Source organism: Centropristis striata, chromosome 1 (genome assembly GCF_030273125.1).
Source record: "Centropristis striata isolate RG_2023a ecotype Rhode Island chromosome 1, C.striata_1.0, whole genome shotgun sequence".
NCBI lineage: Eukaryota > Metazoa > Chordata > Actinopteri > Perciformes > Serranidae > Centropristis > Centropristis striata.
In genome coordinates, this window is record NC_081517.1 from 30204995 (window position 1) to 30220355 (window position 15361).

A 15361-nucleotide genomic window follows, 5' to 3' on the forward strand; every position below is an offset into this window, starting at 1 on the left:
TCAAATAGTAGGCACACAAACACCAATCAACCTACTGACAGTGTTAAATAATTGCATGTTGTTTTCGCACTCTTCGCTGATAATAGTTCTGAGAACTGCTTGTTGGGGGGGTGAGGGAGGTGTGAGGACTGCTGTGGGGGGTTAGGTGCCTTGCTCAAGGGCACTTAAGTCCTTGACCTGTCGAACTGGCGACCCTCCAGTTACAAGCCCAATTCCTGACCTTGATGTTGTGAAGCTGTTGAAATTGCGTAAGGTTTGGCCAACAAAACCACTTCCCATTATGATGGTTATTAGGACAAAAAACATCTGCAGAGCACTGTGTTCCAAACTACACATTTTGTACCTCTTATTGTCCATCTAATTACACAACACCAGGGTGATGGCTACAACTGATTGCACTTGTTGCTTGCACACTGTAGACTAATGCTGTCTAATTAGAGCCTGTGGCTTCTTATATTTTACTGTGGAGCCACTTGATGGATTGATTGTACATAAAAAACCCTCAAAACCATTTAATGTACTCTGTTTTACTTTATAACACTTATGAGGTTTGCCTTTTATCAAAAGACTGCACTAGGTTCGGGACATTAGCACTGCTAGGTTAATGGAAGACTCCATCTGCAGTTTTTTGACAAATAATTCGTTTTTCAATGGATGTATCAAGTCTAAATGTGGATCACCAGACATATAGCATACTCTTTGTTTGTTGGAACCCCCATTAGTTATTACTTTGCCAGCACTACTCTTCCTGTAGTCCATTATTTAATAAAAAAATATATACAGTCATAGTCAGTGTTTTCACTTACACTTCTTTAAGTAAAGAAAGTGTCAACATTAACATTGGGTCAACCATTAAAATGACATCAAAATCCTTTATATACAACATATGCCCTACATAAAGGCTTTCCAGGCTATTTTAATTCTTTAGCTGCTTGTATGAATACAGATTTGAAATTATTTTTTTTGTTTGTCTTTTATATAATAACAGATGTGATTACACACAGATTCTGAATACATATTTGCAGGTTCTTGTACACATTCACAAATCTCAGTGTGCATTTTGAGATTTTTTAGGCCTACACATTTACAAAGCTGATTACCCACACATGGATGGAGATACAGTTACAGAGAAATAGTCATAAAGAAAGGACTTCACTTGGCCTACTTTAGAAAAGTTGTTGAACATTGTTATTTACAGATATAGAGGGATTCATGCGGTTATTATGAAAAGATAGAGACTGGGACACAGGTCACATACTGATCAGACTGGTCTATCTACCGACCGACCGACCGACCGATCTATCTATCTATCTATCTATCTATCTATCTATCTATCTATCTATCTATCTATCTATCTATCTATCTATCTATCTATCTATCTATCTATCTATCTATCTATCTATCTATCTATCTATCTATCTATCTATCTACCTACCTACCTACCTACCTACCTATCTATCTATCTATCTATCTATCTATCTATCTATCTATCTATCTACCTACCTACCTACCTACCTACCTACCAACCTACCTACCTACCTACCTATCTAGCTATCTATCTATCTGGTTTACATTTACATCTATGGAAATATATCACTCTGAACTGCAATATAATCTCAACCTCTGAGGCAGCAATGAGCCACCATGAGCTCAGTCTGCCGGGTATCTAAAAGGAGAAGAAGAAGAAAAACACCGTGGTGGTTTGTTTTGAATACATTTGCTGGAAGGTGAGCGTTAAAGCGTATTCTCTTTCATTCCTTTAACATGTTAAGTCTTCACAGTGTGTGGGAACTGTCGTTGTTTTGACACGAAAAATATCGCTCAACAGTCAGCCCCAACAGTTACGTGTAATGTTAACGAACATTTTAAACATAACCGTTGAAACGTAAGCTAATGTCAACGTGAACGTAAACGTTGGTTTCACCGGTCTTGAAACTTTGAGTATAACGGTAACTATAGCTACAGTGATAGTCGCTGTGTTTAAAGGTAACTAATTGCTGTTTATAAGTAATAATATTAATTATACATCTGAACCTTTGTTATACGTTAAACTACCGTTAAGCGTCCTACTTTACGATGGCTAACTACAGCACAGATTAGCTTAGGCCAATGCTACACTATCGTTAACTATAACACCTTATTTTGAAGGTGTCAAAAACATGACATGGGATGTGTCATGAACATTGTCATGTCATGTTTCTGACAGGCTTGAGTGACTCTTATGTAGACACCTTCAAAATAAAGTGTTACCATATCTTGCTTAAGTCACAAAGGCATGTTCCAAAAATTGCCTAAGTCATTTATTTGTCTTAGGTTACATAATTTACACACATTGTTATTACTATGCCAATAGCCATCCTTTGTTACATCCTTTTTGAGTGAAATGATCAATAAATGGCATATGTTACACTTTTGGTGAAGTTTTTTGTGTTTCCTGCAAAACTTGAAAAAATGAGTTAGGCGATTATTTTAACAGGGTGACGCTATACTGCAACATCAGATTCAAAAGTCACACAAATAAGCTATCTGAACAAGCTGGCAGTGACATTAATACGGTGGCCCTGAAGTGCAAATCACAACGGCAACATTAGACCTCCCACCCCCATTTTCTATAAGTTAAAATAGCTGTTTTTGTAAATTGATTCGGGTGCCTTTGAGGACAGCGATTAACAAATAATAAACTGATCATAGATTTTGTTTTAGGTGGCTTAAATAAAATTTGCTGTGGCCCCTGTCCACAGCAGTACATAACACTCTCTTCAAAGCCACCAGAGTCCTATGACAAAAACAGTAATTTTACCACGCAGACAATGGCAGTTGTTGGTAAACCAATGCTTCAATCTGTCAGTTTGTTAGGATTGTGGTTTGGTGCATTATTGTAGGACTTTCAGTCTTGGATCTGAACTAATGAGGCACCTAGGTAGTACATTGCTTACCTTCCATGCCTGTACTCTGCTTCTCCAAACAAGAAATGTACAGACTGCCCTGGGTTGCACACACTGGCTATTGATAACGATTTAGGCAGCAGATTGATTTGGTGTGAACACTACGGGGGGGCTAAAGAATGATTTTATAAAATGGTGCACACTTTCAATATTGTATTTTATGATTTTATAAAATGGTACACACTTTCAATATTGTATTTTACGATTCTTTTTTTTTTGTGAGAGCTTATAACCCATTTGCTTGTCACAGGAAAATGTACGATAGGTAGAAAATATAAATTAGCTATGATCAAATTATCAACAAGGACTTGTGAAAGTCAAATTATTAAACATGAATACCCTCTAAATAGTTTAGTTTTTGACATTGGTCTCATCTCTCTGATTTCAATTTAGTCTCAGTCACTTAGGTCAGTATATCTGTCTAATAGCTTTGTGTCTTTTTCTATATCTTGGATTTTCTGACCATAACAGAAAGTGATGGAGTTTCCTGAAGATTTCAACCAGCTTGAGCTTCTGAATACACATGGACACCTGATCCCCCGAGGGACCAGTAGCCTGTGGACCGGAAGCAAGGATGAAGAGGATGAGGTAGAAGAGGAGGGGGATCGGAGTGAGAAGTGGTATCTAGAAAAAGAAGAAACTCTCAAAGACGTACCAAAGGTGCTCATTCTGTGGGCAGCAGAAAACAATCGCGTAAGTGATGTTATCTTCTGTCATACCCTCAGAATTAAGGTTTTACCTGCGTTGCCCCACCAGTGCTTAAAGCTGTTAAATGGGGCTAGAGGAGCTGGAGATGACTGCCACAGGATCAGGACATGCAGCTCATTATCTTTAACTAGTCCCACCTTTCAGACCTCTTTGACCTTATCGTAATTATCTCTTCCACTCTGTCTTCCTCACTGGCTCTCTCTTTTCTTTCTCTAAAATACAGAACAAAGTGAATATTAACACAAAAATAACTGCTTGCTTATAACTATAATTTACAAAAAGATTCTGCATAATATTTATGGATATTAGCACAAGGTAAACAGCCCATGTTGCTCCCCAGAAGTCCTCATACTGTCCATTTTGGATCATTATGAACAAAAGAGCTGCACTTTTAAATAACTAAAGGCAGGTGCACACATTATGAATATTATGAATATGATTTAGGAGAAATGATCAACTTGGACCTGGTCTGGATCAGCTGGTATTGACAGTAGGGAATACTATGATGGGGAGCTTTGAGCACCAGTTAATTACAGCAGACATTTCATTACATGAAAAAATATTTGTTCATTGGGTCTAAATCAGAAATATTGCCTAGCACCAGATACTCCACCATCATCTGGTTTGTCACCTCACGGTGATTAATGGTTCATTGCGATGTGACTGTTGCCGTTTAGAGCGGTTGATTCCAAAGGGTGCAGCTGAGATGCAGTCTCCAGAGCTGATTACAGCCACTCTAAACAATGCTAGGGATTCGACCAGACGTACCACAGCACTTTTTTTTAAGGCTCCCAAAAGTGTCTCTCCATTCTGTTTTCTATTTTTGATTGCACGGAACAGGTTAAGCTGTGCAATTTTCAAAATAAACACCCTGTACAGACTCCTGATGATACATTTATATTTTCAACAACTCTGTAACACTGACTGCTACTACTAGTAGTACTAGCCTAATTGTCAGTACATAAAATCACATAGTATGTGGTATGTAAAGATTTTTTATCTTATTTTCTGCACTAAAAGGGTTTAATATACTGCACACTGCATCTCAAGGGCTTGACATTTCTATTTGTGGCACCAGTGCTAGACTCTTTAAAACATCACTTACGTCATTCACCTGTCGGTCCTGCTCCCAGCCGTCTCCCACCTCCTCATCCTAGCTGCCTTTTAGTGGCTCTGTCTTTTCTCTCTTTTCTCCCTTACTAGTTTTTCTTTCTAAAGCATTCACCAGTAGGCTGCAACATCTGTCACTGACTGGGCATTTGTTCCATTTGAATATGCACGAGCAGAAGACAGTTGTAAGCAACAGCCTCACAAATGTGTCATATCCCTTATGGGCAATTACCTAATATGGATTCCTTTTGGACTGGAAGTAAACAACACACGCACATTAAAAAAACATGAAAGCACAGCGAGGTCTCAGTCATGCATTCAGGACCCTCTGAAAGTGCCAATCACTGAGCTGCTCTGTAAAGAGTGTGGGGTAAGTACATTTTAATTGAGAGAGTGTTAATTTGAGAGTGCAGTAGGTCAAGCTCACAGGAAAGCAGTTCGTGATGATTTAAGCCGAGTGAATAATTACAGCAATTAGGCCTTTTAGTGTCATTTTATCACAGCTAAGGGAAATCAACATGTCACTGAGAAAGAAGCCTTTTTTCTTTTATCTTATAACTTTAAAATCAGTTTAGAAGTTTAACTGATAGTATTAATCAGTCGAAAAACCTTACTGTTGCCTAACAGTTAATTATTAACATCCCTACTTTGATTGTTTGTCTGCTGTAAAAGGAAACATAATACTACATGCCATTGTTTTGACATTTACATACAAGAATGAAGGAGGAAAAGCCTCATTGTCGCCTATTCCAATCTGTCTCCACCAAACTTTGACAACAGCTATACTTTCTACCATTCTACTGACCTAAAGTGGTAGTATGTTACATACAAAGCACAAATTTACAAAATGGATAAAATCACCTCATTTTGTGTAATCATTATATCAGTGTACTGCATATAATCATTACAGTAATCTTCAGGAGAGAGGCGGGATCACGTGGTCCACCCCATTACACCACTGGGACATTCAGATTAAAGGATAAACCTCAGAGGCTTATATATATTGCAGGTGGAAACGGCAGTCTGAAAGGGTCTAAAGATTGAGCTCCCCAATTACAAGGACAAGTAGTAACCCCCCCCCACTGCAGTCCTCACACCTCCCTCACCCCCCCAACAAGCAGTTCTTAAAACTGTTATCAACGAAGACAGAGTGCGAAAACAACATGCAATTATTTAACACTGTCAGTAGGTTGATTGGTGTTTGTGTGCCTACTATTTGATATTTCATGATGTTTAATGAAGAGTAGTTGGAACCTAATGTGTTTATGAGAGACTGGCTGTCTTGCTGATTAGGAATAAAGTATGCAGTATTGCTCCATTAAGTGGGCTTGACTCAGTTGGAAGATTATTTATTCAATTTTTTCTGTACAAAAAGATCTCTGTAAAGAGAAAGCCATTAGTCGCAAGTCAAAACCACACATTTTCTAACCTCAGGAAGCTACATATCTTTTTCTTTTTTTTTAACAACAATCAAACCCCAATTAAATAGAATAATAAAAGAAAGCTGGAAACAGGCATTGGTTTGAGTTTTTGACTGAAAAATTAAATTACCTAAGTAGTCTGGACTGCTCGCCTGCCATTGCCACATTCATTCACAGATGCCTTTTAGTCTGGAACCTCTCAGTTAATTTCCAATTTCTAAGGGTCGTTATCAACAGATGCAGACAGAAATGCCTCGACCTACAACCAGTCAGAGCAACAAAACTTGATGTAGCACTGAGTGACACAGGCAGGTTGGGGTGGTGGTTGGTCTGTTTTCCAGCAGGACAAATATGGCAGCTGCAAGCTATTTCAAATTAAATCTAAAGAGTCACCAAAAAAGTGTTTCTGTAAAACATTTGAGGCGAGAAATAGGCAATGCAGTTACTAAATATTGATTCATATTTTCAGATTCATCAGTGCTGCCTAGTTTGATAGTATGATCTGAGTTTCCTAAATTGTGCTGAACATCAGTCCTCCTATAAAACAGGCTGATTTCCCCGGCAGGGACCTTAGAGTCATCTGCCAGAGCAAATACAAATGAGGTCGGCAGATTCATCTGGTTTCCAGGCTACTGGACTGCAGGGTTTTCATTTTCCTGCTTTACATTCACATTTGTATTTGTAAGCAGTTTCTGAACATATTAAAGTGGATGTTTTTAATTTTTTTTTTTTTTTTTAATGATTTTCAGATATTCTTTTTGTAGCCTTTTCTTCTTCTTTCTTCTTTGCAAAAAAACAAATTAATACTCTTAATCAAAAACGGGAAAACATCTTTTTATCAATTTTTTTTGTTGCTATAATAACAAGGTTTTAAAAAGGTTTTTTTTTTATTGATTGAAAACGTTAAGAACCCCGGGTTGTCAGAAAAGCTGTTTATGAACAGCAGACGTCTATAATCTTCTGACAATAGGGATATTGTAAGAATCTAAGAAAAAAACATAAAAGGAGTTCATATGGTTCCATTATTCTGTTCTGAATAAATGTTAAACCTGTTGTTTGAGCAGAGCTAGTCAGAAATTAAATACAATTTCATACACAGCTTTCCTTTGCTGCAAAGTCAACATTATGTTGTAAATAAATGCAAAAAATTAGGCTGAATAGTGGAAAAGCTGTGTGACTTTGCATACCGCGAGGCAATAAATGGCACAGAGGAAACAGCTGACAAAGACTGAACACGTCTGCTGAGCCTTGAAACCTCTGAAAGATATTAAGGCTATGAATAACAATATGCACCCTGTGGATAATTAAACAATGCTAAGTTCACTTGGTCTGCCCCGACCACATTTAATCACAGTTCATTATGTACACAATAACCGTTGGCTTTCAACATGCAAAACATAAATAACATAAATTGATTTTAATTAAATTATTCAGTCAGTTCCTTATGATAGATTCTTGAGCAATGCCCAAGAATTTATGCATTTAGATTAATTTAAAACAAAACCCACTTGTATCCTCAAATCACTAATAAGGTACTCTCCTCTCTGAAGGAGGAGGTGTAATAGTTTTTACAAATTATATCTCTCTAGTGAGGCATTATTAAAAGTTAAAACTGCCATATTAATATCAATATAACCCATCTCTTACCATAATTGTGAGTTAACCCGATTGAATGGAGCGCAGGTGGGGTGTAAATTGGCAGGTCTGACACTGAATCTCTATCAGCTCACAGTCAAGCAGTAGCAGGAGGTAAAGATGTTGTTTTAAATTCTAATTTTCTCACAACTTGTAAATTGGTACTCTGCTGATTTTACACATGATGATGTGTTTCATAGTCACGACTTGTACCACTCAGCCCTTGAAGACAGTTGTGTAATGTGTACGGCTCAAGGGAGCTTTGGCAAGTCTGAGAAAAATAATTGCAGCCAGGGCTTCGAGGTTACAAATCAGCCACAGAAGCATGGGAATATACCAGTTGGACACGGCCTAATGAAAGATGCTATTGAGTTGCATCATAGGAAATTTATGATAGAGTTTTGGCAGTTTCCTCCATACGAGGGACTAAAATTAAGAATATCTCATGCTCTGCTGCACGCAGAATAGAAAAACAGTATAAACCCAGACCTCACGGCTCAAACCAGCACTTGCTGGATACCAGCGGAGAACAAAACATAAAACATTTCTGGGATCTGCACATCAAACAACTGCTCTACAACACCTATAGTGGCCAGAATATCCACAAGTTAAATTTTAGGTTTTCAAGAAAGAACTTTTCTGACATGTTAATGTAAGCTTAGACTGTGATTAAGAGCAGTAAATATCAGAATCCTTTCTTCCACAAAGCTGCAACAGACAATCCAATTGTATCAAATAAAATGTATTTTATTTTTAGACCTTGTTTTTACTACATTCAACCAGGGATAGCCAGGATCCAGAAGTGTTTACCATACAGTCTAGAGATGAAGAAAGAAACTGTGCCCTAAATGTTTTGATGTATGATTTACACTAGAGTTAGGGCTGGTGTAAAAATGTTCAAACTGGGTTGATATTAAGCTGAACACTGGAACTGATTGGCATACCATATGTGTTGCACTCAAAACAACAATCATATTCCAGAGTGTAACATAATGATACTGATGACTCCATTCCACCTGGTAAAGCCACTCAATGCTGGTTTGCCAACCACAATAAACAAAGTTAATGAGGTTCACATCTTTTGTCCAAAATATTTCCATATCGTTGCAGGTTCATTTTCTCTGAGATTATATCTGCCATGTCTTGTCTTGTCATCCTAAAAAAAAAACCACATGACCTTTCTAGGAATTAAACACAACATGCGCCATTAACACATTGCCAGAATTTCAGAAAATCAAATAAAAATCAATTCAATCAATGGTTCAAGCTTGCCCACCAGACCAGCAAAAACAAAAATCAAATAATTCTGAACCAGAGATAATTAATTTTCAACACTTGATATACAAAGAGTTCCCAAGTACCAACTTCTTCTAGAAGATGATTAAAATAAGCAAGTAATTATTCCAATTACAGGACTTCGTCAAATAAAAAATATATCTAATGAGACTATTTGTTTGTCCTTTCCTGACTGTAGCATTTCTGCATTTTCTCTCAGGTTTCCACAGTCCAAAGGTTGTTAACTTCTGATCCGTCACTGGTGCACAGCTGTGATGAGGACGGATACACTCCACTGCATCGTGCAGCGTACAGTGGCCACGTTGATGTGGTTTCGGCTTTGATCGCTGCTGGGTCTAAGGTCAACCCTCGCACCATTGATGGCTGGACGCCCCTTCACAGCGCCTGTCGCTGGAGTCGTGTCACAGTAGCGAGTTTTCTTCTGCAACATGGAGCCGAACTGAACGCCCAGACCAACGGTGGGCTCACGCCATTACACCTGGCCGCCTCTCACACCACGCCCTTCAGAACAGACGCTCCTCACACATTAGAGCTCCTCCTCTCTCAGCGACACCTGAAGCCGGGGCTGCGGAGCAGCAGCGGAGAGACAGCCAGTGAGGTGGCCCGACGTTCTACCCCACATCATGTACTGTTTGAAATGGTAGAAGACTGTGTGAATGTGGTACCCATCTCTTGAATGAAGGATGTTTTATCCTCTTCCTTTCTTGTAAGTACAGCATGCAGGAACAGAACATCAAGTTTTATTTCACAGTGCACAGAGAAAACATGAACTGGACCATCATATCATTTACCATTTATCACCATAAACTGTATGAAAATATTTGACAGTCACCATGACGTCACTATTTTGTTTTGTTGACTCCAGTTTAAGATTGGCATTTTGGGTTGAATGGGAAGCCCAGAGACTCCACCCCAGGAGAGATCCCTCACTCAGCGGACTGCACAGAGAGCAACATCCCAGCAGAGAGGAGTCACAGAGGCAGATGCAATGCAGAGTCTGGTGCAGGGATGATGCTAAACTGAAAATCCGTCCAAATCTTACAATGGCCACCTAAGGCACTTCTGCATTGTGTTCTCTTTTCAGGTGGTTGCCGCTTGTTCATTACTTGATTTTACTCATAATATGACTAGTTTCATGTATAAACTTGCACAAAACTTGTTATAGTTTGAATATAAAATCATATGATGGTGAATGTGCTTATAATCTTTGACATTCTATACTGCCTCTAAAGCATTGTTTATGCTAATGGTCAAAACCATGCTTATTTACTTTTGAACCGCTAAAATAAATGAATTTCATATCCTTTGCGTCATTGGTCTTGTAAATCAGATCAGTAACTCAGACAAGTCTCTATGAGCAGAAATATCTGGTTGCAGCAGGTCATTAACGAGGAGTTGATGTGTGGGTGATGACCTCATGCTGAGTGCAGGTTTTCAGGACTTTTATTTAGTAAAGCAGCTTTTTCCATCCAAAGGGACAAGTGCAAGAGAAAGAAGAGAACATTCTTTGTTTGTATGGTTCAGTCTTGGCACTCTATGTATGGTTCGCTCTTGGCACCTATTTTGTAAACCTCTTCATGTCTATGGTATAGTCGTCATATTTAATTATTTTGATCAATGGCTGCTGAACCTGTGGGATCTAAAGAGAAAACACTTGAAAGGAACATTAGAGACCCCCTGTAGTTCACCGGGTAGAGCGTGCGCCCCATGTGTAAAGGCTGAGTCCTTTAACTTGTTGCTCCTTGCCGCAGCAGCTGCAAGTTGAATTCTGATTAGTGGAGCTTTGCTCCAATTCAATGCGGAGTGATTTCAGATGAATGGCAAGGTTTTAAAAATCATTTTCTAAAGTAAGAAAAAATGTGCTTTTGTTGAAGAAATCCTTCAAGTTTAGCTGAAGCCTTCCTCAAATGGTTATTGAACTAGTTGAAGGTGTGTGCGGAGGTGTGTGTGGGTGTGCATGTTAAAATAATTATACTATTGAAATAACTGATAATGACTAATCATTTCACAGGTGTCAAATAATAATGATTTAGAAAGTACAATAGAACTCCTGGTACTTCATTTTCTTTTGGAGTTTGTGCTTTAGTACAGTACTTAAGTCAAAGTAACCATTTTCTTTCTACCACTGGATTTTTTTATGACCTGATGAAAATCTGACTGGGCTTGTGTTTTATTAAATGTATAATTTTAGAACCATCAGCAGGCATAATTCAGGCAAAGCGGTTACAGTGACATTTTTCTCCTATACACTGACTGACACAAAACATTACAGAGATACAGTGATCTCCGTGTTTGAGATCAACATGTCTCCTTGTATTTAGAGGGTGCATACAATGCTCAGCTTAGTCAGAGAGATCAGCACAAAAATATACTTTTCATTCATGTGTACAAGCCAACAATGATACTTAGTCACAAGATGCCTGTAAACAACTTCTGTAAACATCTTATCTTAAAGCCAGTTTTTATAACTTAATCTGCCTCCTGGTTTAGTCATTGCGGTAGCTGTGATAAAATTTACATTGAATTAGAATCCGGCTTATTGCCATGTACATTTTTACATACAAAGTTGCCTTATTGTTTTGGTGCATAACAACAAGCACAAAAAGAGGGATGATTAAGATGAAACCAAGTATTGCAATACTCAAGAAACATAGTAAAGAATAGTGATTATAATAATGCAATATGTACAAGAAGAAATAAAGAATTAGGAGCTTTACAGTTTTTTACAGGAATGTGCAAAATATCGTAATAAAGTATAGAGAATATGTGCTTTCTTGGATGATGATCTAGAAGTCATGCGTCAATGTAATACATTGTGACAGATGTGGAGTGTGGTGTCGTTTGGGCGGGATTAGAGTGTCATTTTGGGTCTTGGCCTTGTTCATAACTCCAACTGCAAATGGAAAAAAACATTTTAGTTTTTTTTTAAGGATATTTTGGTGTTAATGGAGCCTCCTGATTTTTCTGTCAGCACTGTTACCAATAACTGTTATACATTCACAAGTCACTGCAGCCTGTACATGGAAATGTGTATTTAGAGCAAAGGCAAAGATAGCATCCTGAATTTCGAGTGTAACTCTTTCACAGAGACATGTTATTTTTGAGTAAATTTTTGTTGTGACTCCTATAAAATCAAAATATATAAACCCAGGCCAGTTTCTAGCAGCCTCTCATCCTAAAAATAGTATGTATGAATGCAGTAAGAACTTCATGACTCAACGATCTGTCGTCATAAAGGTTATGGTAAAACAGAATAAAGACATTTACTTGCAGGGAGCCTCTGCCCTGTGTGGGAGCTTAAGCATGCCCTTTTTATCTCACAGAGTTAATGTCAGATAAAAACTTGCAGAAAATGCCTACTGTGCAGACTTTATATTAATGGCATTTTATTGTAGAAGTGAAGTTTCATCAGAAAAAAAACAGCACAGAGTTGCAAGGCCCTAAGGTGCAGATGGTAAACACCACCTGCAATATTGCTACACAACATTAATGTATGCTTTCTGAAGTCTATTTCCATACTCACCCATGTTCCTTAAGTTGTTGCAGCAATTTACGGGTTGATACCAGTCAAATTCCACAAAGAAAACTCCATGATCAGAATCAGAATTAGACTCAGCTTTAATGGCCAGGTACGTGTGCACAGACTAGGAATTTCACTCCGGTTTTCTTGCTCTTGTACAAAAATACAGAAATACAAAAGTTAAATATTAAAAATAGCAAAAACTATGAAAAAAAAAATGAACAAGGTCAGCTTGGTAAAATAAAATACAGGTTGTGCAATGGTAGAAATAAATAGATAGTTATAAAAATGTCTTTTTACAGGCACAGTAGTGCTGAGGGTTACTGTCTGTTCTGTCTCTCTGTGGCTGTTTAGGGGCTCATCATAGCGACAGCCTTGGGAAAGAAACTGTTTTTGAGTCTGGTGGTTTTGGCGAACAGTGCTCTGTAGCGTCTTCCTGAGGAGAGGATAGTTTGTGTCCGGGGTGTGAGGGGTCTGCAGTGATGTTTCATGCCTGTTTCCTGACCCTGGACCGTTATAAGTCCTGGATGGAGGGCAAATCGGCCCCAATGATTTTTCCTGTAGACCTGATTGTCTGTTGCAAGCTATTAATGTCCTGTTTGGTGGCCGATCCAAACAAGACAGTAATGAAAGTGCAGAGAACAGACTGAATGATGGTGGTGTAAAGCTGGATGAGCAGTTCCTGAGGCAAGTTCAACAACAAGTTTTGTTTAATAATGCACACACTATCCCTTTAATCCTCATACAGTATCTGAAGGAGGACTCTTAACTGATATGTATAAGTTAGAAGAGGCAGGTAGCAATGGTGGAAAGTAACTATGTACATTTAGTACATATAAAGTACTGGACTTAAAGTATAATTTTGAGGTACTTTACATATAAAAGTACCTCAAAATTGTACTTTAAGTCCAGTACTTGAGTAAATGTACATAGTTACTTTCCACCATTGCTACCTGCCTCCTCTAACATATCAGTTAAGAGTCCTCCTTCAGACACTGTATGAGGATTAAAGGGATAGTTTGTGCATTATTATACAAAACTTGGTACAATTATTGTCAATGCCCTCCTGAGGATAACCCTTTAAGGTTTTATTGTTCGGCCCCAAGGTGACACTGTGGTGGCAGTCTAATTTCATATTTGGTACCGTGGCCACACTTTAACACTTAAGACAATGAAATTCATAGGGGTGGTATAGACTGGCCCCTGTAACGCAGACACCCTGACGGCAGCATGCCCCGACACGCGTGTACTGCGAGGGCCCGTTCAGTACTGCTTGCAGTCCTAGTTTTTGTTTGTTTTTCCTAAGTCAGTGTCTTTAGTCTGTGCACGACAAACCATTATTCCCCAAAAATAAGTCCTGGCCAAGTTTTGAAGACACAGTGAATATACTGGTATCCTCTGAAACTAGAAGAGCCAAGTATGTTGGTATGAGAATAAAGAATTCTTAATCTTAATCTTAATCTTAAAAGTAGTGTTTCACAAACCCAACCAGCTCATTCCAGTGCTTAAACCTTTACCATAGTGTTGCCAAATCAAAAAACAAAACAGATTTTTTTTAACAGTCAACTGTTGGTGGCGCAGACAGATGACATTGTTCTGCTGAAAGTGGCATCTGGTCAGAAAACACTGTAAAGTGTCGTTCTGGAGGGTCACCTGGAGGACTTGTTGATCCATTAAAAGCATCATGCACGCCCTTTAAAACTCTCAGATCTCTGACTGCTACGTCATGATCAACAAAGCTGAAACATTTGTTTTTGATGAGGCAATAATGAGGTATATTTATGTAATTTTGGGGGAAATTGGTTTAACATTTAATCAGTGAGGCAGCTGTTGAATCTGAGCCAAAATACTCACACGTTATAATTAATTCTTAAAACTCTAAATCACATCTTGCTGTTTGTGTCCTGCAGGTCCAGACACTTAAAGAATCATGCAGACTCACTCAGATATATGCATTGAAAGTCAGTGAAGCAATGCCTATATTTATTAATTACTCCACCACACATATGTTTCATTTCCACAGCATGCTAAAGGCACGGTTATTCCCAACTCAGCTCGCTTGGAACCTTTCATCTTGGTTTTTTTCTCTTAACAGTCGTTTTTTTGTACCACCTTAGTGTGGTGGAGTTAAAACCCTGCAGACCACTGGCATTGGAGCTTTTGGCTGCGGTTAGTCAAATTTGTCCACATTGATTTGCACTTCCATTACTAGTTTAATTATGCCCAATTGTGAAAAGTCACGTTCAAAACAGACTGTGTGCGTCGGTATTGCAAGCCTATGGCTGTGACAAGCAGCAGTGTCCAACGAGTTGGGATCAGAATAGATGAAGAAAAAGCCAGACATTGGTCAGAGGGAATAACTCCAGCACAGCAGGACATCCGGCACAAACCAGACATTTTCAATTAGCTAAGCCACCTACAGTACCGATGGCAAGATTTTATTCACCTGACTTAGATTGTAAAAATACTCTAAATTGCTTATTGGAGTGAATGTAAGCGTGAATGGTTGTCTGTCTCTATGTGTCAGCCCTGTGATGGTCTGGAGACCTGTCCAGGGTGAACCCCAGCTCCAGCCTCTGGGACCCAGGTTTGGATAGACGGTTGAGGATAATGGATGGATCGATAGACTGAAAAAATAGAGAAATAGAGAAACACACCTAGTACTGAAAGTGAGTGGAATAGAATTGAGTTGAGCTGAGCTAAACTGTGACCTAGAAATTAGGTAT

General features: G+C 38.5%; 1 protein-coding gene across 3 annotated transcripts; it reads left to right on the forward strand.

Annotated features, from left to right (window-relative positions):
• The first annotated feature begins 1579 nt into the window (after positions 1-1579).
• Positions 1580-10418, forward strand: ankrd49 (ankyrin repeat domain 49). 3 transcript variants are annotated; one of them, XM_059355469.1, is made up of 4 exons: positions 1580-1727; positions 3417-3638; positions 9315-9821; positions 9981-10418. In XM_059355469.1, exons 2-3 carry the CDS (start codon positions 3423-3425, stop codon positions 9789-9791), a joined length of 693 nt encoding a protein of 230 aa, XP_059211452.1. In that variant the 5' UTR covers positions 1580-1727; positions 3417-3422; the 3' UTR covers positions 9792-9821; positions 9981-10418. The 3 variants fall into 3 exon arrangements, with proteins under 3 accessions (XP_059211452.1, XP_059210098.1, XP_059210720.1); XM_059354115.1 differs by having other exon boundaries at positions 9315-10418; XM_059354737.1 differs by lacking the exon at positions 1580-1727 and adding an exon at positions 1884-1986 and having other exon boundaries at positions 9315-10418.
• The last annotated feature ends 4943 nt before the right edge of the window (positions 10419-15361 follow it).